The sequence below is a fragment of the Panthera onca genome, chromosome B2 (genome assembly GCF_046562875.1).
Source record: "Panthera onca isolate mPanOnc1 chromosome B2, mPanOnc1 haplotype 2, whole genome shotgun sequence".
NCBI classification, from domain to species: domain Eukaryota; kingdom Metazoa; phylum Chordata; class Mammalia; order Carnivora; family Felidae; genus Panthera; species Panthera onca.
Window position 1 is genome coordinate 105,555,756 of NC_138343.1, and position 26,772 is coordinate 105,582,527.

Genomic DNA, 26,772 nt, shown 5'->3' on the forward strand with positions numbered 1-26,772 from the left:
TGCCAGTATATGCGAGCTAATTCCTACACTTTTGATTTCTAGTCTCTTTTCTCCCTTACCAGACCCAGCACATCCACAGCCAGGCTATGCTAGGATTTAAGCCTGTTACTGGCCAAGCAGCCAAGAGTAACAGTTACGGTCTGAGGGGGAGGGGGCGCTTAGAGGGGCCCACAGCACTAAGCATGGAACTACACTCGCAACTATATTACAAAGAACACCAAGCAAAATCAGCAAAGGGAAAAGGCATATGAACAAAGTCCAGAGGAAACCAGGCACAGGCTCCAAGAATCTCCTTCCAGTTAAGTCACGCAGAATGAGCTTAATTCTCCAGCAGTGACGTGTAACACATAAAATACTGTCCATCAGGGAAGCTTACCTGAGCCTGGGCATGGAGTCCAGGGTTTTTATTTGGCTCAGTTACATAGGCACTGCCTAGCATGTATCAAAATTCCAGATTCCCAGAAGGAAAGCTGGTGTTCAACCTAAGTCTTATTGTTTGTATAAAGGTTTCAGGCACAGTTCTTACCAGTTACGGAATGGGGGTGAAAGCGGGGGGTACACTCCTGAAATCCAAATTGCTGGACACTAGCCAAAGGTGAACTTTGCAGGTAGGCCTTTCTAAGGATAACAGGTTCAGGCACACCATCTAAGAAATACTTAGTAACTGAGCCATGACCTCATGCCAAGGACTATATGTAGCCCCACTTACCGAGCAGGTCATTCTCTTCATCCTCTGGGTGGGACATGAGCCAGTTCCTAATCTATTAGCCTGTTTCCTCAGATCTCACTCCTGGTCCACTTGTGTTAGCCGGGGGTCCTCCAAGAAGCAGACACCAAGACCAAGAAGGGGTCCACTGTGTAACAGATTAGGGGCAACACTGGTGAGAAAAACTAGAACAGAAGCTGGGTTTAGGGGGAAGCTGGAAGCAACTAGACTCTGATGCAGTTATGAGCTCAACTGAATGAAAGGAAGGAAGGAAGGAAGGTTGGGTGAAAGCAATTCAGGGGCACCTGGGTGGCTCAGTCGGTTAAGCATCCAACTTCGGCTCAGGTCATGGTCTTGCGGTTTGTTGAGTTCGAGTCCCGCATAGGGCTCCATGCTGACAGCTCAGAGCCTGGAGCCTGCTTCAGATTCTGTGTCTCCCCCCTCTCTGCCCCTACCCTGCTCATGCTCTGTCTCAAAAATAAACAAACATTAAAAAAAATTTAAAAAAAAAAAAAAAAGCACTTCAGATGATCATGTAATTCCACAGGAGTCTGGCAAGACCGTCAGGGAGTCCTCAAGCCAAAGTCAAGGGCTCATGATACCGGCGTCATGGCAGCAGCTGGAGAAGCGGGAGTCTCGGTGTTAAGGCAGGACTGGATTTCAGAGCCCAGCAGCCGGCAGGGCGGCCTGGAGTCGCTGTGCTCCTCTTGCTGGAGATCCAGGAGACACATTCTCCTGGCTGCCATCACAGGGCTACAGCTCTCCAAACACACCTGAAAAAGATTTATCATCAAATATTTAGCACCAACAGCACATGGTAACTAGCAACACTTTCAGTTTAAAAAAAAAAGTTGTAAAACCACCTAGAATAGAACACTGGTTAAGAATGAAAAGGTAAATAATCTTTTACCTTTCATAAACTAAACATGCTATGCAGATGAATTCTGGGGAAAAGACTTCCAAACTGCTTAGTGAACTGGGAGTTTAAGCTGACAGCGTATCGTATTAGAACTAAATCAAGGTTAGTCAACGACCAAAAATACGTATTTCCAAATGTTCATAACTCAAGTAATTTTCCGAAATATGATTTGTATTCATTAACACTTAGAGGAAAATATCATTTGTAAGTTTATCTTCCTGATTGACCTCAAAAACCCTTTAGCAAAGAAAAGGTATTTTACCCCCAGTTCTTAGGCTGACTGTAAGCGACCACATGTTAAACTTCTGAGACAAGGAAACGGAATAATGTTTCCAGAGGTTTCTAAAGGTTATTTTACACATAATTTGGGAACTTCCAAACCTGTAGGCTCAGGTGATAAAATGGAAGACTGTCCTCTTACATGGTGTATCTAAGAGGATTGGTTTTCTAGTTTGTTTCAATGTTATCCTCTGAGATAACCGTTGACTATCAAGATTTGCAACACAAAACTAACCCAAGGAGGCTGGAGTATTTGCCATCTGCTAAGTTTCAACAAAACACTGGTCCCACAGTTGCTCTGACAGATCTGACAGATCCTGCCAACCAACATGTTTTTAACTAAGCCAGAGTAAACAGTTCCTAAGATCAAACAGTTAACTACTACAAAAAGAAAAAAGAAAAAAAAAAACATTTCAATATAGGAACTGGGTTTCATCCTTTACATGGACTTTAGGACCTCTTGGTGCAAATGACAGAAGTTACTAGAAGTAAAGAAACCAAAATATTGAATGTGAAAGAAACTTAAAATGTTTATTTTTTTAAAAATGAGATCAACACATTTTAATGTAGAAGATGCCATCTTTATTTACAGGCTAATAAAAAAATATTAAACTCAACTTAACTAGATATAATACATTTGTCATAAATCCTATAGATCTGAGGCCAACCGTAAGTGGAAGACTGAACAGGTGGAATAGTGGATTACATAATAAAGATGTCAAATAATGTGCGGCTTACACACGAATCAATATATTTTGTTTTTAACAGGAAAACAAAGTAAGTCCACCGTGTGGGGAATAAAACCAGCACCAGGCACAAGCTGTGTTACCTTGTGACAACTATTCAGTTGTAATTACCGAGACTCACAACATTTTCATCTCTCTTAAACCTGCTTTAACAAGCCTCAAGACCCAAATGGTTTTGCTCCATCATATTCACAACAGATACCACCGAAGAGAATTTTAGAGGCGAAAGTGTAAACATATATACGCACATACACACAAGCCTCACGTTCTGTCGAACATTTTTTCTCAGCTATTCCACTTGTGAATGTGTATATTTTTCTTTTTCCTTTTAACCGTGATGGCTTTGCAACAGTTCTTTTCTGTTTGGTTTTGCCCTAGAAACTTGAGTGTTAGAGATTTCTTCCCTATAAATGTGAAAATATAAAAGCCGCTTCTCATTAGTTTATAATTCTTAGCTCACCCCCCAGAGACCATATATTCTAAAATGAACTTTTAACTGGGTACTTTCTAAACACCTGCCAGGAAGCTCACGGTAGCATCTGAGCAACAGGGCTCTCACGTAGACTTTGCAAACCAAGGTGAAGCAGGAATGAAAAGGGACGGACTTGTGCAATTTTAAACTATCGGGGAAAATTTTCATTCTGATCTTCAATCCTTGAAAGGAGTTTATGTCATAACCACCCCATAGGATTCCTATTAAGCAGCGTCTAAGTAGAAATGCCAATTGAAGGTTCTTAGAAAAACTCTTTGTGGACTTTCTAGATTGTTCTTGAAAATCAAAAGGTTTCAGCTAATATTTCCTAAGGATTCTACCTAGTGGATAAAGGATATTCTCCAAAAAAAATGCCATGGTCATCCCATCCCAGGCTGCATTTTAAAAAAATAAGAATATGGTTTTGAGTCACAACAAAAATGTTTTCAGATACGCTACAATGTAATTTTTTTTGGCTAAATGAATATACCGGCTGAAATCTAGTTTGCAGATCCCATGTCAGTCCTGGGGTATGTGTTTGGTACAGGGGGAAATGCATAAGGGAAAAACTCTTTTCTTCTTTTAAGAGGCCTAGCCTGTCAGGAACAAACAATAACATATAGCTTGCTTATTTGGTTGTACAATTAAATACTAGCTTCCGCTTGGAGGCAACGTTACACTATAAGGTATTTTAATATCAGTAACAACATACACTAGGAAGTGCATTTCTATTATAAACTAACATGGTGATATACAGATGAACAAAACCACCCAAAACAAACCATAAAGGAGCAATAGTTAAAACATCAAATTTATAAATAGCAAAACCACCAAATAAAGTATATACATTGTAAAGATTTACCTATGAACAAATATATAGTGCATCTAGGAAAGAAAAAAAAAATGTGTTTTACATCACATAACATCTGACTATTAGACATGAAGGTACTGATAATACTCTAAAGCCTGCAGGCTTTCCTCCACTTAATATTCCCTTAAACATACATCCTTTAAAACTGTGATATTGGCAAAACTATCACCTCTTTAAATGCAATGTTTTCACTTTCCCCAGCAAGGTACAGTGTGGCCTCCAAGAGCAGTAACTAAGAAAACAGGCCCTCCATGCTTAATCCCGGGATAAGAGAAACAAATCTGTAGTTTGCATATGAGAGCACTTCAGTCAAACACTGAGATGAAAAGCCAACCAAAACAATTCCGGTATTGAAATGTCTTCGCCTTATCTTGCCCACCAGTGCCTTGGCTTTTTAGATGACTGGCAAATTAGTTACTCTGAGAGAAAACTGCTGTTTGAATGAAATGCACTTCACTGACAAATAAATTTGAGCTTTTACTGCCAGAAAAATGTATCTGTAAGTGCCAAGACTATCACAACAAGACAAACTTTATGAACAACTCAAAATGTAGAAAACTGTCTTTCGTGGATTCCAGAAAAAAAAAAAATCTGACTCTAAACATTAATAATGTAATGCTCCAATACCATGCACACAGATCAACATAATTGAGAACAGATATTTTATACTCATCTGCATTTCTTTTAAAAACCAGGAAAAGTACAATGTACAATAACTTTTCAGGAAGTATTTCTAGTGCAGCATTGATTGATAAAGGATTGCTTAAAGAAAACTATTTTGTACTGCATTGAATAAAGCTGAAAGGCAAACTCATTACAATAAATGATCATTAAGAACTGATTTAGATATCAGGATGCACAATAAATTAAATAAAAAAACTAAAACCATTCTTCTAGTTTAAAAAAAAAATTAAGTCAAGCCTACATTTCTGCAATTCATTGAGTTAAGTTCTGTCCTCTGAAATACCACACTTAACATTCTGGAATATATAATATGGATTCATTTATTCTTGTATTTAAAGGCTATTTCTTATAAATGCCGGTTAGCACGGTCCTTCTACTAACTAGAAAAGGAGCCAAATAAAACAGTAGTGCTTCATTTGGTACTTAAGAGCCTAGTAATATCCCTTTGGGAAACACATGCTTTGGTGCTTTACAATTTTAGGAAAATCAAAATCGCTTTACATGCAATAGCTAATTATGGTATACCACAGAAAACAGGAGTTTTATGCATTTAGAATTGTTCACATGAAGCCCTGAGGTACCCGCCTTTCATTTAGGCTACAAGCCTCCCTTGATCTTGTATAGTCTCTGTCACCGTCTTCCCTAGTGCCCCAAACTCAGAAGAGTCTGATTAAGAATCTTGTCTGGAGAGACAGTCAATTTAGTAAGATTTTTTGTGATACAGACTGTGCAGATCGTCTAGTTTAGAAGCACTGTCTTCTACAGGAGGTTCACTTGAAGTTCCTAGATCTCCATTTTCATGTCCATCAGTTACTGCCTTCTTATTAAATCCTGAAAGAAAGAGAAAAAAAAAAAAAAAGATAGAACCTTTCTATCTAATCTGAAAGGAGTCTTGCAATTTTACTGAGCAAAAACAAAGGAGTACCCACTATAACTAGTAATAGTAATGAGGTAAATAATGGGGCCTAAATTAGTCAAGTTAGCAATTTCTGACAGAGGAATTCTTTCTTCTTACAGCAGATATCAAACACTGTACAGATTTTTCATATTATTTATTGGACCTATCAAAAAATTGTATAAAATGTCCTACCAGAATTTCCGTGAAACTTGGAACTGATACAAACAATCGTAAAATTCAGTTAATTCCACTTATACAAATATATATTGAACAGTAAGTTATATGTTTCTTTTACATTTTGCTTTCAGATTATTTAACTACAGTGCACTAAGGCACAGGCTAGCCTACTGCTAAAAATCTAGGCTGTTGGCAAGACAACGTCCAGATAACATTTAAAACAAATTTTGGTAAATCTAAAAAATACATACTCGGCTTGCAAATAAATCAGAGTTGATTATGTCATCTACTTAGTGAGCTATGAAGTCTGGACATGTGCTAAACAGTAACCAATGGATATATTTTGTGGTTTGAGTCCGTTAATAGTAATATATCATAAGAGCATACATTTTAGTTATATGAGTCACACTTTCAGTGGTCTGCAATTCACACAGGTGACAGAGAAGTCTTTTAGCCTCAGCTGCAAAAAAGGGAGGGACAAAGCCTTCTAATCCCAACAGATAGTAGAAAGGATAAAAGACAATGAAATCATAGGGAAAGCAGACCAACAGTGTAAAGTTTTGACATACTGCCACAATAGTTTTGATCAAGATGCACGGGGAGAACACAACTGCTACTGCTGTGTCCACGTAGAGAATTCACAAGATCCAGGCTTATCAGAAGGGCATCCGTTCATCAGTTCACTAAAGAACTCTATACCAGACGTTCTCAATTTTTTTTTGGTGTTAGGATGCCTTTCCACTCTTAATAGGTCCTGAGGGCTCCAAAGACTTTTGTTCATGTGGTTTATTAATGTTATGTGGGTTAATGGCGTTTACCATATTAGTAATTAAAACTGAGAAATCTAAAAAAATTATTACTTTGTTAAAAATGAAAATAAGCCCAACAAATGTTAACATGAACAGCATTTGCCTTAGGGAAAATAACTCCATTTTCTAAAAATTCAGTCAGAAGAGGAGCATAATTTTCAATTCTACAAATATCGTTAAAGTCTGGCGTTCTAGAAGCTGGATTTTCTTATTTGCCTCTGTTCCATCTGTAACAAGTGTATAAAAAGTTCATCCTCACACAGATATATAGCTGGAAGAGAAGACTAGGTTTGGTTTTTTTTAATGTTTGTTTATTTTTGAAAGAGAGAGACAGAGCATGAGTGGGGGAGGGGCAGAGAGAGGGGGAGACACAATGCGAAGCAGGTTCCAGGCTCTGAGCCCAACGCAGAACTCAAACCCACAAACTGCGAGATCATGACCTGAGCCGAAGTCGGACGCTTAACCAACTAAGCCACACAGGCACCTGGAGAAGACTAGTTTTAATAGCCTTTTCAGATAACTGTCAATATTCTTTGATATTATACCAAAATTTGACACCATAGACTTGAAACCATATCAGTAAACTGTTCACATTCTGTTACATCAAAATCCCTTGGTCTATCTTGCGATTTGAATGGCTTTTACCCATGCAGGATTTTGTAACATCATACACTGGTCATTTGAGAAATATTAGATCACTGAGTCATGTAGCAATTCCAAAGGTTGACAAATTTCATTTCACTATATCAAAAAAAAATCACATTTATTAACATTACCACCAATCTTACTTTACAAGTTAAGCACTGGAAAGCTATCAAGCTTATGGTGGGGTGATGCATGTTTTACAAAATTCTAATTGTCACTTGAAAGCTGACATTTTATCATTGGCAATAAATACTGTCAGCTGTTTTCCCTGAAGTGATGGACTCGCTTTGTTCCTTTGAAAGAAAATGGCTGCCAAATAGCCTGAACAACCATAATTTATCATTCTTCAAGTAAAAAATCATCTTCCATGAAATAAATGGCTACTTCAGCTAGCTACTTAATCACTAAGTGCTCTTCTTTGAGACCAGCATCCTAGTTCAGCATGCAGACTCGGTGCTTTATGCATCCTTCCCATCTTGTAACACATGGTATTAAAAAAGACATGTACTCAAGGGTCAAGATTTAATAAAATGAACAGTTAATTTTACTATTTCATGAAACTGTCACTGTCTTTTTTTTTTTCTTACTCAGAGTAGATGGCAAGGAAGAAAACGATTCCTATAGTAGTAGAACCACTGCCTTGATTCGTACTAAGGCAAAAGTAGCTTTACTCCCATTGCTTTTGCACCATCAGTGCAAATATCGATTCAAAAAACCCACAAATAATGTTTTAGCATTATTATTAACAGTTTTTATCTCACGAATCCCCTAGAAGGGTCTCGGGGACCCCCAGAGATCCATGGATCACAATTTAAGAACCACTGCTCTACGTAAAAAAAAAAAAAAAGAAAAAAATTCTCTATGTAGAATTTTTCTTTAAAATATGTGTAAATAATAGCAAAGGAATTAACCCAAAAATCCTCAAGATCACATATCTGGATTCTAATAACAATCACCACAGTCTAATAACATATTCATATTTAGTCTATAAATCACTGTATTATGAGAGAAGAATCTGCATTAAGATAGCAAGATGACACTAAGATAAATCTATTCTAAAAGGCATATTGGTTTTTACTTCAGTCCCGAAAACTTGAATTTTTTTTATTTTTCCAGGATCTCATGTAGTTCAGTAACTGGTAATACACTTGTCTTAAAGTCCAAAAAGAATCCAGAAGAACTTCTATGTAAATAAAATTTTGGCATAGTGACCAGTGTACAATAAAACTATAAGCAAAGTTTCTGTTTGCTTATAGTTTTCTGTTCATTCTGTTCATTCATTCATTCTGTTAATGATGGCTTCCCCATCATTAAAACAGTGTTACCAAAGAAATCTAAAATCTGTATTTTAAAAGTTTATTAATAATAGGGATGCCTGGGTGGCTCAGTCGGTTAAGTGTCCGACTTTGGCTCAGGTCATGATCTCATGAACCGTGGGTTCAAGCCCCACATCGGGCTCTGTGCTGAAAGCTCGGAGCCTGGAGCCTGCTGCAGATTCTGTGTCTCCTTCTCTCTCTCTCTCTGCTCCTTTCCCACTTGTGCTCTCTCTCTCTTTCAAAAATAAGTAAACATTTAAAAAACTTATTTAAGTTTACTAACAATAAATATATTAAAAATAACTTTTAGAGTAATTTTTACCTTGCAACACTTTGATTTCCCCGCTTGTGTCCTTGCAACTAGCACCAGGATTACTACCTCCCTCTAATTCATCAAGGTACAAACGGTAGCGATGTCCACTCTCATCTTCGTACTCTACATTTTCATCATCAGAATCCACTTCAGGAGCCACATAAACTACTTCAAATTCAATCTCTCCTCTCTAAAATGAGGAAAGAAAATGAGGAAGTTATTTTAATTGTACTCAAAAAGGATTTCCAAATTCCTTGGGGTAACAGGCATGAGGAGAAAGAGAGTTCAGATGTAGCTCCCTTTCAAGACAACAAATAATGAAATTCTAGACTCTCAAGAGGTGGAAGAGAACACAGAGGTCATCATGTCCAGACCAACCCCGTGAATCCTAAGTAATTTCCTTTTAATATTACAGTAGCTCTTTTTACTGATGACAGTATTTTTGCTAACAGATCTAAACTAAAAAAAGGATGCTGAACTACTCAACTTACAAAATTCTGGAACAAATATTCACTTGAATAGTCATTTTGCCATATTGTACTTTACACAGCAATTTGGCAAATCCATCTAAGTAGGCAGATAGTAAAGTTGCAGTTAAGGGCATCACACAAACTTTTCCTTGACTAATTCAAGAAACCTTTACATGACGATTTCCTGGTTGTTACTGAACAGGTCTTGAACCTTTTCTTAACTTTCACTGAGTACCAAAGTGTTAAGGTAATCTGGTCACTAATAATAGTAATTATCATATTTATTATACGAAACTATATCCTTCAATCTTCAGAATAACCCTATTGTAGTATAGTCTCCTTTACATGAATGAGAAACCTGAGTGAGTCTGGAAAGAGCAGATAATTCTCCCAATATGATGAACAAGTGAAACAAAAAATAGAAATTTGACTCCAAAGTCCTTGCTTTTTCTACTAGACTAAATGTGTAATATCTGTACCCCTATTCTTGAATAAAACCTTGCATATGAGAAAAAGTTACAGATTATTTTATGTTTAAAAAACATTCCAAGTCATTTAATAAGAGACTATAACCACTATACGCAAGTCTGGTATTTGCAATTCTGAAAATTATGTCCTGCCTTTGCTCCAAAGAAAGTATGTCATTTTTTACTGCCACTCACTAAGTCAGTCTCTTTGGTTCTCCTCTTAATTATAGTCTTAATATAGTCTTAATATAGTCTTAATAATAATCTCCTGCTTCAGAATTTTAAAATGTGCTTGGCATTTCCTTAAAAGTTTATGACTGCCTGTCTGTATTTCCTTTATCACAGCTGCCATTCATCTCATTCTTACACTACTGGATATAGCCAAGTTTGGTTAAGAAAACACTAACAAAGAGGATAGGGTTGCATTCTTAGATCTCTCTTAGCAGATAAGCTTTAAAAATACCATTTTCGGAGGATAGATGTGTAATTCAGTGGTCTTCAGTAAAGTTCTAGATTAAAGAATTAGGTCTGTGCATAATAGTCATGAAAATGGATTCTAGGCTTAATATGAGGAAGAGCTTTCTAAAAATCAGCAATATACAGCAACAGAATGGACTACTTTATCATCAATAGGTCCCCCTCTAATGTAAATATTCGATTAGTGATATCATAGAAATTTACACCACATGTATGGTTGGACCAAACAAGCTATAAATTCACTTTCAACTTTCAGATTCAATTCCGTACTGATGACCCAACAAAAATCTCAATGTACTGTCAACACCTAATTTCTTCAGCTCTATTCTTGAAGGAAAAAACAGAACAACAACAACAACAACAACCCACCTTAAATTAACCTGGTAACAAATATGACTTGTGGATATGAATCCAAAGTCTACAATTTATTTGCTCTGCAACCTTGAGCAAATTATTTAAATCCTAAGAACCTTAGTTTACTCATTTTAAATAAGAGGGATAGGCTAAATGATTTCTAAGGACTCTTTCAGTTCTAACATTTATGACTGTGAAACCAATCTATGTCTAGCATATTGTTTTTTCTATAATACCTTCTATTTGTATAGTGTTTTTTAGTCATTAATGATGTTTTGCTTCCTGAGTACCAGGTCCTATTCTGAGCATCCTAAATGAATCAACATACTTAATCCTGACAGTTCTCAGATAAGGACACTGCAGCAGGGGACTTAACAAACTTGCTAAAAGTTACACAACTGTGGAAAAAGGCAAATAAAAGCTTTTTATTCAGTAAATCTGGATGAATGTGTTCTATAAAAGGCCCAAAGCAAAGGAACCTAGTATCCATATATGAACACTTTTATGACTGGAGAAGCCTCCTAAGGAAGTACAAAATATTCAATAGATTCAAAAGGAACCAATTGATAGATCCAATTTTCATTACATAAAGGGAACTTACCTGCTGGGAAAGAATGGTTACAGCTTCTTTATGCTTTGTGTCCCTTAGGTTGACTCCATTAACAGCCAGAATAGCATCTCCAACATGTAGCCCTCCACATCTATCAGCAGGTTGCCCTGGGTGGATCTCAGAAATGAGGATTGGAACACCATGTTCTTTCCCACCCTGGCCAAAAATAAAAAAAAAGCGGGGGGGTGGGTGGTGAAGGGCAGTCAATTAGTTTACTCTTTGTATAGTCACATACCATTCTAACAATAAAATATCTTCTTAAAAATGCATTTCAATAAGTATCTATACTGTATAAATGCTGAGTGAAATATTACTTGCTACTAGCACTCTCAACAATAGCCAAATTATGGAAAGAGCCTAAATGTCCATCAACTGATGAATGGATAAAGAAACTGTGGTTTATATACACAATGGAATACTACGTGGCAATGAGAAAGAATGAAATATGGCCTTTTGTAGCAACGTGGATGGAACTGGAGAGTGTGATGCTAAGTGAAATAAGCCATACAGAGAAAGACAGATACCATATGGTTTCACTCTTATGTGGATCCTGAGAAACTTAACAGAAACCCATGGGGGAGGGGAAGGGAAGAAAAAAAAAAAAGAGGTTAAGAGTGGGAGAGAGCCAAAGCATAGGAGACTGTTAAAAACTGAGAACAAACTGAGGGTTGATGGGGGGTGGGAGGGAGGGGAGGGTGGGGGATGGGTATTGAGGAGGGCACCTTTTGGGATGAGCACTGGGTGTTGTATGGAAACCAATTTGACAATAAATTTCATATATTGAAAAAAAAAATATTACTCGCTACTTAGGTAATGGTAAATATATTATTACAAGTATCAAAAAGTTTTCTCTGAATAAAACAGTAACATGCATGTGGTTTCTTAAACACATTCCAAAGCCAAAATATTGGCTAAACTCTTTTAAACATAAATAAAAATATTCTATGTATTAATATTCCACAGCACTGTTAGATTTTATCAACTCTACATCACTATGAATGGTAAGACATACCATTATTTTATGTACTACAAAAATCATTCTAAGAGTGTAATCTCAATTTCAGAGATACTAAAATGTGAAAAAATATGCAACAAAGAATTGATGAAATGCAGTTATTTGGTGCCTTTCATTTTCTAGCTTGTTGTGTGTGTATGTATATATATGTATTATATTTGTATATATGTGTATTACTTCTCCTAAAATTTATGCTCTTTGAGGGCAGTGCATTCAAAAAGGTAGGTAGGTAATCAATAAATCCTTAACAGATAAACTTGTTATTATAAAAATAATTTCTACATTAAGCAATACCAAAAAGCAAATGAACTTATATAGTTCTAAGTGTCTAAGTATTATACAGTGCCTAAGTATTACCAAATCAAAGATAGTTGTAAAGCCATCTTATTCATTCATCTGGAACAAAGCACTAAACAACAGCAAATGACTCCAAATATATTACTTTTTCCTAACAGGTTGCTCTCAGAAATGTTGCCCAAGATAAATGTTTGTAAAGGCATCAGATTTAGAAAGGATATTTGGACCCAAGAGCCAGTGAAATCTGACAGCAAAGAAATGAGACAAGAGAAAGATAACACATACACTCCAGAGAAAAGAACAATACAATATGGAGCCATTTAACACAGAAGAAAACAGATCCATTCCCAAAGGCTCCTAGAGGCAATAATAGGATATTGTATAGAACTATGACCCAAGGCATAATGAAAATGTTAAATTACACTGAAAAAAGTAATAATTTTACTAAAGTAGTACTTAATGGTCATTAGGAAGATTTACATACCAAAAAAAAAAAAAAAAAAAAGTTTACACAAAAGTGTTGGTGCCCAGGGGGATAAACTTATTTACTTAGAGAATATATCCAGAACGCTTTGTTTCCCAAGGATGTCCAACACAGAAGCATGATTAGACTACATAACTATAGAAAAGGAGACTGGAAGCACTACTTCTTACTGTAATTGAAATGCCAAGGCCTTCATGATCTTCCTTAAGGAGGAGAACTTTTCTAATTGGACCAACACCTTGGCTTTTCTTTAAAGAGTCTTGATCCTTATTAGGGGAAAAAAAGAAGAAAAATTAGTACTATTTAAAAGATATATCAAATAGAATAAACCCATGCTATATAAGTTGCTTTTAGAAATCTTTATTAATTTCTTGGAATGGATACACAGTAAAGTGTTAAGAAATTAATTACTAGGTAAAATGGGAAAATGAAAACAGTTGTTCTGTTAATATAGTGAAATGTATAGATGATTTTCTCACTCTTAGGGTAATTTTTTTATACTGCTCATCTTTTATTTTTTTATTTTATTTTATTTTTTTTTAACGTTTTATTTATTTTTGAGATAGAGAGAGACAGAGCATGAACGGGGGAGGGGCAGAGAGAGAGGGAGACACAGAATCGGAAGCAGGCTCCAGGCTCTGAGCCATCAGCCCAGAGCCCGACACGGGGCTCGAACTCACGGACCGCGAGATCGTGACCTGAGCTGAAGTCGGACGCTTAACCGACTGAGCCACCCAGGCGCCCCTACACTGCTCATCTTTTAAATGGTAGGACATTACAAAGGAAACTATTGCCAGGAATGAACTGATGAGCACATATCTTCAAGAAATAAAAGTTGATAAAATGTTTATTTTCATTATAAAAATATCATAAAGATCTACAACCATTTTAACTAATGGTTCCTCACTGACAGTGCGGAGCCTGCTTGGGATTCTCTCCCTCTCCCTCTCTCTCTGCCCTTCCCACTCTCTCTCAAAATAAATAAATAAACTTAAAATATATTGGAAAAAGAAAGAAAAGACAAGAAAAGAAAAAGAATAGGAGGCCAAGGATGGAAAGAAACTTTTATGGAGTGAGGGAAAGAAATGGATCATTTAAAGGGAGGATTCTGAGATGGACCTGAAGAACTGAAAAACAAATTCCTAATTGGTTCACTAATTACTTTTCCATTCTACTGAGCTCTGGAGTCTACTTCTTAAATAAAGGACTTTACTCCATTAATAATTCTTTCTCTGGTACCTTTATTCTTTCCTTTCTGTTAAGCTCCAGCCCTGTTCTGCATATAAACAAATTCTAAGCCTTTTCCAGCTTTAAAACACTATCCACGTAAAAACATGAAACAAAACAAAATAAAAACCCTGCAATCACCTATTATTTTTATTATCTGCCTTCCATCTTTCCTTAACCTTTACACGAAGTCAAACCTAACTACATCTACTTCCTTGCCTCTCACATTCACTATTCCAGTCACTGTAATTAGGGTTTTGCCCCCACCTGCTCCATTAATTAAAACTGTCTTCTCTACAGTCACTGGCAACCAACATGGCTATATCTAATGCACACTTTTTAGTTACTACCCTACTTAAACCTTGCACAAAATTGATACTGTTCATCACCCTACCTCCTTGGAACCCTCTTTTCCTTGGTTTCTATTATAGTACTTTCCCAGATGGCTTATATCTGACAGGTCCATCTCAGAATCCTCCCTTTAAATGATCCATTTCTTTCCCTCACTCCATAAAAGTTTCTTTCCATCCTTGGCCTCCTATTCTTTTTCTTTTCTTGTCTTTTCTTTCTTTTTCCAATATATTTTAAGTTTATTTATTTATTTTGAGAGAGAGTGGGAAGGGCAGAGAGAGAGGGAGAGGGAGAGAATCCCAAGCAGGCTCCACACTGTCAGTGAGGAACCCTATATGTGGGGCTCGAGCTCATGAACTGTGAGATCATGACCTGAGCCAAAATCAAGAGTCGGGCGCTTAACCGAATGAGCCACCCAAGAACCCCTATTCTTTTTATTTTCCACACATTTCCCTGGGTTAATCAATTCCATTGTTTTGATTATAACAGATAGATGATTTCCCTCATATTTCTTCAACTCAGACTTCTCCTAAATTCCAGAGTCATATATCCAATGGGACACATTTTGTTTGACCCAATGGGACCTCAAACACTACATGCTAAAACAAATCTCATCATATTTCCCCCCAAATCTTCCTTTCTTCTGTTTGCTTTATAAACGAATGCCATCATCTCACTGAACTGCCCACACCAAATACCTAGACTACTCTTCCTTCTCATTCACCTACTTAACCAAAAGCAGTTAATCACCAAGTCCTCTTGATGCTATTTCTCTCAAACCTGTCCTTCCTCTCAAATACACTTCCTCTTTGTCCATCACTCTCTCCTCAGCTTACTAAAGTATCTTCCTAACGTATCTCCTCGACTCTAATTAGGCCCTCTCCCGGTATATCCTCTTCACTATACCAAAGTAATTTGTCAAAATAATGTTAAATCTTCAGTCCACCATTTTATTAAAAAATCCCATGTTTATCAGATTAAAGTTCATAAGCCTTTATTTAGCATAATTTTTGTCATTTGGCCACTGCCTAGAAGTTAATGGTCCCCAATGTCTGACATTGTAATTCTCACTCTTTGCCCACCAAGTTCACGTACATATCAATTCTTCTTATGATAATCTTTGCAGAGGCAACAAATACTTTAACTGTTTAAGGCCATGCTTTATCTGGTATGAAGATATGCAAGCCATTGGGTAGGAGTCAGACATGCATAAATTTTATTATGGTAAGGCTTTTATTATCAGGCAGCTGTAGTAATGAAATTTAATAAAGATTTATCCAGATAGAAAAGCTCTTGTACAATGGTAGCTACAGAAACAGACGATTGGACACAGATCTCAAATTCCACCTTAATTCAAGACCAAACAGGTGTAAATGTTAGTTCAAAAACTACAGTTAAATCTAGTTACCAAAAACTATTTTATAAACTACCCCCCAAATACTTGCCAATTTATTAATACGACCACAAGTTCTCTGCTAAGCTTGAAAAACAAACTTAAACATGCCTAATTATGATCCAGGAAAACTCTGAAATATGAGCCAAAGTAAAAGTAATATATATTTGCTAGCAACAGTTAAGTTTTCAGAAACATCACTTTTAGGGCATTTCAGGATAAGTCAGAAAAGAACTATATGTATCTGCTCTAAGTAAGTTTAATTCCGCTTTTACTTTTTAAGTAATGGTTTTAAATACCACTAGAATAAAAAAAAATGGAAAGGATTTCTGACTAAAGAAAAGAAGAGGCTAAGTAAGAAACAGGAACAGAGCAAACATACGTGGCCTGGAGGAGCTTGCATTGGTCGTTTCAGATCATTACGTCCTCTACAGGCTCTGATCACAGTTTTGTGACGATGCAAATGTATTTCGGCTTCCAACTGGTTCCAAAGCTTATCATGAGCTGGTCCCTTCATATCTCGTCCTAGTAATTGTATTTGTTGGACCCTTTATATTGGGAAAAGAGTTAATTCAGTTAGTTTTTCATTACTATAATTTTTATTACAGAGAGAATTCACAAGAATTACTGAATGCAAGTAGCTTTTACATATACCTAAGTTAGTATTAAAACTACTATTCAGGAACCTCCTGATGGCTTTCAGATTTGTAAAATATGAAAACTCTGAAAAGAACAGATGTCTTCAAGGGAAAACCAGTTTTAAAAACAAAGAATGAATGAGACCTTTTCTAATCACATACTTCATTCAAATGCATCTAAAAAACAACTTTTGAGACTAATGTCAGTGAACATGTTTCATGTCTTGCGTGCAGTCAGGGCAGGGCAATAAAATCAGATACTACTGACTACTAGTCTTCACATGAAACTAACCGTACAAAAACATTTCTTTTAATGATAGCTTCTTTTTACAAAATGATTATTTTAAATATGGTAAAAGTTACTAGAAAATCTTCAACATGACAGAAATTATTTTTATTTGTTCCACATCAGTTCTTAACATGATATCAAAACAAGGAGTAAAAAATTATTTACCAACAATAATAAATCACCAAAGTTTGTGAGTAGTTATTTGTAAAAAAATTAATGCAAGCAGAACTGTTTTATTATAATAAAATCACTGCCATTCAAACATGTTTTAAAGGGTCAAGAAAGACTGGGTTTCAACGATCACAGAAAAAATTTCTTATGGAAGTCATGCTGTATATGTGAACATCATCTTTTATGGTTTCAAGGCACGAAATGGCTGAAAAGTGCAGATCTGGAGTTATTAGCATTTCATAGTAAGTTCCTATCAAGTGTGTGTGTGCACGTGTAAACCAGAAATATTTATGTAGTACAGCGAAATAAATCTGCAATTTTTAATGCTATCAATATTAAGTTAACAGTAAGCTATAACAAACTGTAAAATAAGTCTTAAGGTAAAGATTAATGTTTCATTTATCACAAGAGGTTAAGAGTCAACCTCATTAAACACCCAATTCATTACCTAAGAATATAAGGATACCCGTTTTTTACACACCTTCCTGCCAGTTCCTTATCTAAGTACTTGGCAGCCAGTCTTGCCCCATAAACTTCAGCCTGGAGAACAGCTATATGTCTACGAAGGGCTTCATTCTCTTTTCTCAACAACTTCACTTCAGCTTCAAGTTGAGCTTCTTTCATTTTTTCTTTTTTGTTTGCTTCAAGCTCTCTCTCCTAATTAAAAAAATAAAAAAACCAGCACAATGTAATGAAAATACACTTAAGGCTTTTTAACAACAGACCAATTTCCTCAGAATACATAAAAGCGCACAATCTACGATACCAACAATGAAAGCATATGATAAAAGTTACCACTTTGTTTCTGTAAAATGGAACAAAGATTTGGACACAGTTCTTTTTAACTAGTACCAGAAGGTACTGGGACCACTTCCACATAAGATAATTGCATGCCTTGGAGTACTTTGACACTGAGGATACTAAGAGAGTTAGTCTTCTCTAAGCTAATATCATATACTAATAGGAGTGGTTTCAATGAATAATTGAATCTGCTCTCTATTTACTTTCTAAGAATGATGCAAGAACCTAGACTAAAATAAAAATAGTCACACTGGTGGTTGTACCCAAACATTTATTTAACTTTAATGCAACAATTCTATAAACAAGTCAAAATCCTTCAGCGGTGGAATAGATTCCACAGCTAATTTACCTGAGAGGACTACAAGAAAGTTGCACTGCTTAAATTAGAACACATATTCTAATTTTTTAAAGAACATTTGATGGAAAAAATAAATAAATAAAGAACATTTGGTGGTCATGGAAAAATGCTGGTAACAACTGCATTGAAACATACGTTAAAAAATTTCTCTACATAAGCATATGTATGGTACAGATTATCACTGAATTGGGGGATCTGACTCATCTATTTGTCCATATGTTAAAGTGAATGAAGAACTGTTTGCTGAGGAAAACAGGGCCCCACTTGCCTATTATAAGTTAGGACGGACATCCATTTTTAGCTCTCATAAAGGGATACCATCGTATGCTCCACTTGGTAAACAGCCCATATATGTGAATCACAAGTGTTAGCCAGAGTATAAAACCTCAAGATCTTTGCCATCAAATTTTTATCACAAGCTCACATGTGAGAAATAATGTTCAATTTACCTTAAAATTATATAAAGTACAGTATGTCTATTCCTATAAATCAGGAGTTACTAATGTAAATGCCTTCAGGACCCAAACACAAAACAGACAGGCCGATACAAAACAAAGTAGAATGGAAAACAGAAGGTACAAAATCTAAAGGCAGTCAAGTTCAAATACACACACAAACTCTGTGGCCAAACAAAACTCTTCTGAGAGTTTAATAATGGCCCTGATAGATATTTTAAGTGTTACTTTTGGATCAAGAAAACTATCCAAACACTGTAAACTTCCATTTATTTATCCTAAGTAGAAGTGTTTTTACTGCCTTACAGAACTGTTTTTACCAACTCACTGATTCACAGAATCAGTGACAATGTGGCTATATTTGTTGACGAGCTGTGAAGACACTGTTTACTATGTCCCCTTTGTGAGACTTAAAAATCTAGGGGCACCTGGGCGGTCCAGTCAGTTAAGCATCTGACTCTTGATTTCAGCTCAGGTCACGATCTCACGGTTATGACATCAAGCCTCACGTCGGGCTCTTCGAGGAGTACAGAGCCTCTCTCCACACCCCCTCTCTCTGCCCCTCCCCATGCACGTGTGCACTCTCTCTCTCTCTGAAAATAAACTTAAAAAAAAAATCTTATTAAAAAAAAAAATCTACCTCAGCACCAGAAAGATTTTTATCTTGAGCAAATGGCAAGTGATAGTTTCTACTGTATGGGTACTGATTATTGTAATTATTTCCCTTTTTATTCTGGATATTAAGAAGCTGAGAAATAAATTCTAAAAACTTTTAACAACTGATGGAATATATTTTGGTACTAATTTAACTGTCTGCTTTGGTCAACTGTTCTGACAATAGTATATCAATAAATGATATAAACATCACTATATGATATATTCAAATACAAGGCTGTGAGTACCACAAACTTAAAACACAAAAACATAATATACAAGCTAAAATGAGTAACTACCAAATGTTGGATATACTTATCACGTCTTTGATTAAAAATACTTGTTATTATTATAAACAGAAGAAAATTAATTAGCAGCCTTTTTCAGCTTCTGTAAAAAAAAAAATGTAACCATTAAAACCTAACTTCCAGATACTGTTTTTAAAGAATTTGAAGAATAATCTAGAATCCTCCTTTTATAACAACTTTGGAATTACTAAAATTGCAATTTATTTCAGAACCTATTTCCTAAAAGGCAAGTATCAATTCCAAAAAACCCCCCAAAGTTTGGATAACATGAACAAAAATCTTTTTTATGACATTTACTGGGGTTAATGCTGTTTGTGTCAGAAAAAAGAGTTCTTAGAAGACCAGGTACTCTTTGGTTTATGGGCTAAATAAACTTCATGTTAAGAATTACCTACTTAACAATTACTTCAATGATCTATTTACATAATATTTATTGAATGTGAGAAACACATATTAAGCCACCACTTTGTCTTCACAATTCAAACACCTAATGAATCTGGCAAACTCTTAGGCCTAAAAATAACATTTGCAAGCATGAAAAGGACAAAGAAAACTGAAGTTAATCACTTTTAGATTTAAAAAAAAAAAAAAAAATTTGCTAGCCTGTTTATTATTAGGTAACAACCAAGAAACTCATGTTGTATTTAGATAGTCAAACACTGTATTTTGAAAAGAAATAAAACCATAAGATAAATTGGAGGCTGATTAGATTGGGAGAGTGGGAAAAATATTAAGAACTTACATATTGTTATTTTCTAAAATAAATTCTGATAAGGAGTTTCAAAATTCAGTTGTTTCAAAGGCCACACAATTATTCCAAGACTACTAAAAGGTTATGGCACATGCAGTAGATGAGTAAGAAACCAACATGCACATTCTTTTCCTGGGGATAAACTCAAATAGAAGAAGAGGAAAAAGCTATTTCTGCTTAATGTATCTTTGAAATATTCAAGTGAGGAAACCAACTGCTCTTTTGAAGTAGAGGTTTGAGCAAGTTACAAGGCTCAGGAGTTGTCAAACATTGATGGGCTCTGCAAATAATGGTTATAAAATTACAAACAAAAGAAAAATCTTTAACACCATGTAGCGAATAAGAACGAAGGGCCACCAACTGAACTTTTCAGGTACTGGCACATGAAAAAATCACCATCATGACCATCGTTTTCAAATACAAAATGACAACACGCAATATGCAAATAAGACACTAAGAACACTTCAGCATGACATATTAAAGCAAAACAGAAACGGGACACTTACCAGCTCCTCCACAGAGGGGACAGACTTAAGATATAAGAAAAAAGTTTCATAATTAGAAAAATGTCAAACAAATGAATTTATCTAGCGGTATAATCATTATAAGGAAAATTCCCATATGTTGAATATCATTTGGATGAAGTTCATTAGAACAAATATATTTGCAAATCCATAAGCAATAGTAACTATATAGCATTAAAATTTTTTGTTTTACCAAAATTAGTCAACTCAACTAGTTCAGTGCCTTTTGACTATAGCACCCTGATAAAGATCTAATGTTAACACTTCAATTCTTTTCTACTGAAAATGTACATTGTTGCTCAATGTTAATATCAAACATCCCAAAGAAGCAGTTACAAATCTAAGTCACTTCAGTTAAACAAAACAAGACTACCAACTTAGATCCATAGAATTTCTGAATTGTAAAGGTTTAAGGAGCATGTAAACATTCATTTAAAAAAATTCTAACCCATCAGTATTAGAAACTAATCAACCAATCAAATGGAATTAACTGAAAACAGGGAAAACTTAAAAATGTATTACTATCATCATCCCATTTCACCTCTCCCAAGCTGTACCTGTCTTACTGCTGTGTCCCCTGTGGTCAACAAAGTGGCACATAGTGCACACTTAATATATGAGAGATTAAGCCGACATGAGACTTAAAAAAATTTTTCTATTTAAACAACCTATATTATGAAGGCAAAGGTTAATTATGGAAAATTTATGTAATGAGTATTATACAAACATTACAAAATGTTTAGTGACAGGAAAAGTGCTTCTATGAAGAGCAACAGAAAAAATGTGCCACTGGTTGGCACCCAATTCCATTTTCCCCTTCATCCTTATTAACAGAACTCCAGTTTTACTGGAGGGGGTCATGTGACCAAATAAGAGGCCGAAATGCAAGTCTCAATAGCCAACGAGATGGCTAAACTGATTGGTAAAAATCGCTGAGGAGGGTTTCATGAAGAGTTCCTTAAAGAAGGCTAATGAAGCCTGGAAGCATCCTTTTGCCCTTTTCTTAGATTCTTCCTTCTTCCTGCCTGGAATAAAGAAATCCTAAAGATGGAAACTATGAGCTAAAAATGGCAGAACACAAGAGTAAAAAGAACCTGGACACCCAGTCTCTGTAGAGCTATCATACCAGCTCTAGACTACCTACCTCGGGGCTTGAGAGAAAACAGTTTGTACTATTCAAGAATAATCCTAGTGTTACTTGGATTTCTGTTATGTGCAGCTGAACTTAATCCTAACTGATCCAACAGGGGAAAAAAATGTTTATGTGTTATAATCACAAATATCTTTTAAATGTATGTACACAGAGATTTTTCAAAGAAGAAAACAAAATCCTATTCTAAGTATCAGTTGCTTACTGATGTTATCACTTATCACCCCCAGGTGATGAGACAGTGGATGATCACGAAGATCTTTACATCTCCTGTGTTTTCTGAATTTCCCACCATGAGCACATATTACCTTTTATAGTCAAAAGCCTCATTAAAAACCGTGCTCTTTGCCCTCTAAAATATATGTAAGTATATGTTACCTTCTAAACTACTTACCAGTTTTGCCTTAATGGTACCAGAGTCAACACTCTGGCCAGTTTGAGCATGAAGCTGCAGCTGAATAGAGTGCAACTGTAAAAGCTGATCGTGGACTTCCTTCTCCAGCACGACTTTTTCTGCCTGGGTCTCTGTCAGTTCAGATTTCAGATCTACCAACTGTGCCTTATGAAACAACAACAAAAAACATCAAGTAAGCTTAATTTTATTTTGACTCAAATAATAATTATTCAAAAAGGACACAGGCTACCTGTAAAATGAACAGAGGAACACCAGAATGAAGAGATGAAGTGACTGAGCTCTAAGACATCCATCTAAATAGTCATAAATGCAATAGCACAGGTAAGATACTGGAGTGGTAAGAGAACTAACTCTACCATCAACAGCATCTTCTTTTATTTTTTTTTTTTTTCAGTAATCTCGACACCCAACGTGGGACTCAAACTCACAACTCCAAGATCAAGAGTTACATGTTCTTCTGACGGAGCCAGCCAGGTGCTCCCATAAACAGTAATACAGAATGCTACTTCCATTTTACTTTGCTTACTTTAAGAGGGCTTTTCACTGTTTCACCTTTACCTACAAAGTTTATGAAAATATAAAGGTATGGGATGGCTCATCATCCTTAGCGATAACATGTTTTACAGTGGTTCACTAACATTAATGGTGTATTAGAGGAGAGACCAGGAAGTAGCCACCCCAGAGAATACTAGCTCATATGAGCCCATCCACTATCTATCTAGTAATTATTTTAGGTGCTGAGGTGTGAACCACTGAGGTCACAATGGGCCTAAATATCAGAGTTAACTATAAGCTACAGTTAACTGTTACAACATAGCAGAACAACCCCTCAAAACCACTTATTCATTCAAGTTGGAAGTTTTTCATTTTTTACACTTAAATGTTTTATAGTTGTGCACGGGATGTCTCGTGTGTCTGATCTTCCCAATCACCAGTAGATCAAAGATTAAGAAAAAGGCCTTAGTTTTCTATTTAATTCAATGTAACTGTACTAAGCATCAAGGGGCTCAGAACTATATTAGCTCAAGGAGAAAAAAATTGTGGAAAATAATTTTAGAATTATAGATTATAATTATTTATGTCTTGGAGAAGCTTTCTTATTTATTAACTGAGGTAATATATATGCAAACCAACTAAAGAAAAATGTGGCAAGTTACAGGCGTATTTAGAATCGGTCATCCAAAGGAATTCAAAGCAAAGGAAGATTTAAAGAGGGTTAATGAAGGAAAAAGAGTCTAGAGGTGCTTTGAAGTTAAGTGACAAGGACAAAATTGTAGTAGTAAAACAGTCTAGAGATGGACGACCAGAAGAGGCAGAAAGAGACCAGAAGCAACTGAGGGAAATTCTCTGGGTATAAGCGACCAAAGGACTAATACACATCTCTACACCCCAACTGCACCAATCAGTGCCTAGGACATAAAAGATGCTCAATAAATATCTTTAAGTTGAGATGAATTCTAATACTGTAGAAGTGCTCTTGCATGCACACTCTCTCTCTCTCCCCTTCCCTCCAAACATACACATATACACACAGGCGCACTTCTTATCGTGAGTAGGAGAATGGGCACAAAGGGGTAAAGGGGACTGGAAGCTACAGGCTTTTAGTTACAGAATTTAAGTAAGTCATGGGATGGAAGGTACAGAATAGGGAACATAATCAATTGGTATTACCATAGCAATGTATGGTGAGAGACGATAGCTACACTTGTGATGAGCATAGCACATAAGAGTTGTTCAATCACTACACCTGATACTAATGTAATATAGTGTGACAACTATACTTCCATTAAAAAAAAAAATTAAATGCGAGGCACCTGGGTGGCTCAGTCGGTTAAGCGTCCAACTTCAGCTCAGGTCATGATCTTGCAGTCTGTGAGTTCAAGCCCAGCATCGGACTCTGTGCTGATAGCTCAGAGCTTGGAGCCTGTTTCAGATTTTGTGTCTCCCTCTCTCTCTGTCCCTCCCCCCTTTGTGCTCTGTCTCTCTTGCTCTCAAAAATAAATAAAACATTAAAAAAATTTTTTTAATGTAAATGCTAAAAGAAATAATTACATTAGTAGTTGACTCTGTTCTTTAAATGTAATGAACATATACAAGAGATTACAGAAGAACTTCATTTCCATTGCCTTCTAAAACAGTGTGTAATACTTTTACAAATACTCCTAATTGAAAAACGTAGAAAAAAAAAACCTTACATGTATGATAAATATGTCTTACAGATCTTCTTCCCTTTAACAAAAAAAAATGCCCACCAAAGAAAATTATAAACATTTATAATCACCTCTTACCAGACAATGTTCAGTACATTTTGAAGACTGCTCCTTTAAAGTACAACTAAGTCTTGCCTAAAAAGTTCTTCTTAGTCAAAACAAAACAACCTACAGGTTTTTACAGTGTTTGAAACAAGATAACCATAAAAGGAAAACAAAGATTTGAATAATATGCACTCTTTTTAAGCAATATGAAACTTATGCTAGAGTGAACCTATATGCAGAAAAGGTTTAACATTAAGTCATTTACTCTATAACAACCCTCACCTATTTTTTCATTACATTCACTTTCAGTCTGCATTTACCTTATTATAATATACTCCTCTATTCCTTACATTTCCTATAAACTGGAAGTTAGATCTAAAGGTTTAATTAGAGGCACCTGGCTGGCTCAGTCAGTAACACATGGGGCTCTCAATCTTGGAGTTAGAAAGTCAAGCCCCAAGTTGGGTATAGAGAATACTTAAAAATTTAAAAAAAAAAAATCTTTAAAGGTTTAATTAGATTTACTTACTAATTAAATCTTTGTGGCAAGGGATATACTGTATGTTTCAAAAGGCATACACTGCCTGGTAGTCCCACAATGATTTACCTTTCAAATCAAATATCTCATGAATCATTAACAATGGAGTAAAACTTCTGGAGTTAAGAGATTGAAGAGGCATAAGTGGTATTCATTAATTAATTCGGCAGATTAATATTCAAGTCAGAAATGATTTGATTTTATTCTAAAAGGGAAAACAAAAACAAAAACAGGGTAGTACACAGGTTTTTTGAATGTGGCCCATTACAAATATGGACTCTTCATTAAGTCCGTTAATTTCTCAAGAGGTTGCTCAACTTAAAAAGTAAGAAAAAATTCTTTACAAGGAGAACATGCAGATATTAAAATTCGAAGCCCAGTTTCTCTGTTCCTCCTTGTTCAACTAACAGTCACATCTCCTTGTGCAGTGCCAGCCAGATCCCTGAGAAAGGATGGTTAAGGTCAGAGAAAATGGATTTGGCCACATAGGACACGTGGTCACCAGGGCAGCTTTTAACTCTGGCAAAGTTAATATTGTTGACATCAATGACCCCTTCACTGACCTCAAATACATGGTCTACATGTTCCAGTATGATTCCACCCATGCAAATTCAATGGCACAGTCAAGGCTGGAAACAGAAAACCTGTCATCAGTGGAAAGCCTATCTCCATCTTCCTGGAGGGAGATCCTTCCAGCATCAAACAAGGTGATGCTGGTGCTGAATATGTTGTAGAATCCACTGGTTTCTTCCCTACCATGGAGAAGACTAGGGCTCACTGGAGGGTGGGGCCAAGAGGATCATCATCTCTACCCCTTTTGCTGATACCCCCATGTCTGTGATGGGCATGAACCATGAGAAGTATGACAACTCCTTCAAGATTGTCAGCAATGCCTCCTGTACCACCAACTGTTCAGCTCCTTCAGCCAAGATCATCCATGAAAACTTTGGAATCATGAAAATACTAATGACACAGTCCAGGCCATCAATGACACCCAGAAGACTTTAGGTGGCCCCAATGGGAAGCTGTGGCATGATGGTTAAGGGGCTGCCCAGGTCATCATCTCTGCTTCTACAGCCAAAGATGTGGGCAAAGTCATCCAAAAGCTGAACAGGAAACTCACTAGTTTGGCCTTCCATGACCCTACCGTCAATGTGTCAGCCATGGACACCAGACCTGCTGCCTAAAGAAAGCTGCCAAACATGATGACATCAAGAAGATGGTGAAGCAGGCATTAGAGGTCCCCCTCAAGAGCATTCTGGGCTCCACTGGGGACCAGGCTGTCTCCTGTAACTTTAACAGTGATACCCACTCTTCCACCTTTGATACCTGCGCTGGCACCGCCCTCAATGACCACTGTATCAAGCTCATTTCCTGGTATGACAATGAATTTGACTGTAGCAACCAGGCAATAGATTTTATGTTCCATATGGCCTCCAAGAAATAAGAGTCCCCTGGACCAGCCCCATTGAAAGCATAAGAGAG

At 36.2% G+C, this 26,772-nt stretch overlaps 1 protein-coding gene and 1 pseudogene across 2 annotated transcripts in view; one reads left to right on the forward strand and one right to left on the reverse strand.

Moving 5' to 3' along the window:
* Positions 1 to 2,463: 2,463 nt before the first annotated feature.
* The window catches only part of GOPC (golgi associated PDZ and coiled-coil motif containing), a 39,804-nt gene continuing 15,495 nt past the window's right edge, over positions 2,464 to 26,772 (reverse strand). Inside the window, exons 2-9 of one of the 2 annotated variants that reach the window (XM_078447252.2) lie at positions 22,474 to 22,638; positions 20,912 to 20,935; positions 17,560 to 17,735; positions 16,363 to 16,528; positions 13,180 to 13,275; positions 11,205 to 11,369; positions 8,845 to 9,025; positions 2,464 to 5,508 (exon numbers count right to left, since the gene is read on the reverse strand). In XM_078447252.2, the coding sequence (XP_078303378.1) occupies positions 5,378 to 5,508; positions 8,845 to 9,025; positions 11,205 to 11,369; positions 13,180 to 13,275; positions 16,363 to 16,528; positions 17,560 to 17,735; positions 20,912 to 20,935; positions 22,474 to 22,638 (1,104 nt within the window). In that variant the 3' untranslated portion in view covers positions 2,464 to 5,377. The remainder of the gene's footprint in view (positions 5,509 to 8,844; positions 9,026 to 11,204; positions 11,370 to 13,179; positions 13,276 to 16,362; positions 16,529 to 17,559; positions 17,736 to 20,911; positions 20,936 to 22,473; positions 22,639 to 26,772) is intronic. The other variant, XM_078447253.2, reaches the window with a different exon arrangement.
* On the forward strand, positions 25,740 to 26,734 carry LOC132667566 (glyceraldehyde-3-phosphate dehydrogenase pseudogene; annotated as a pseudogene).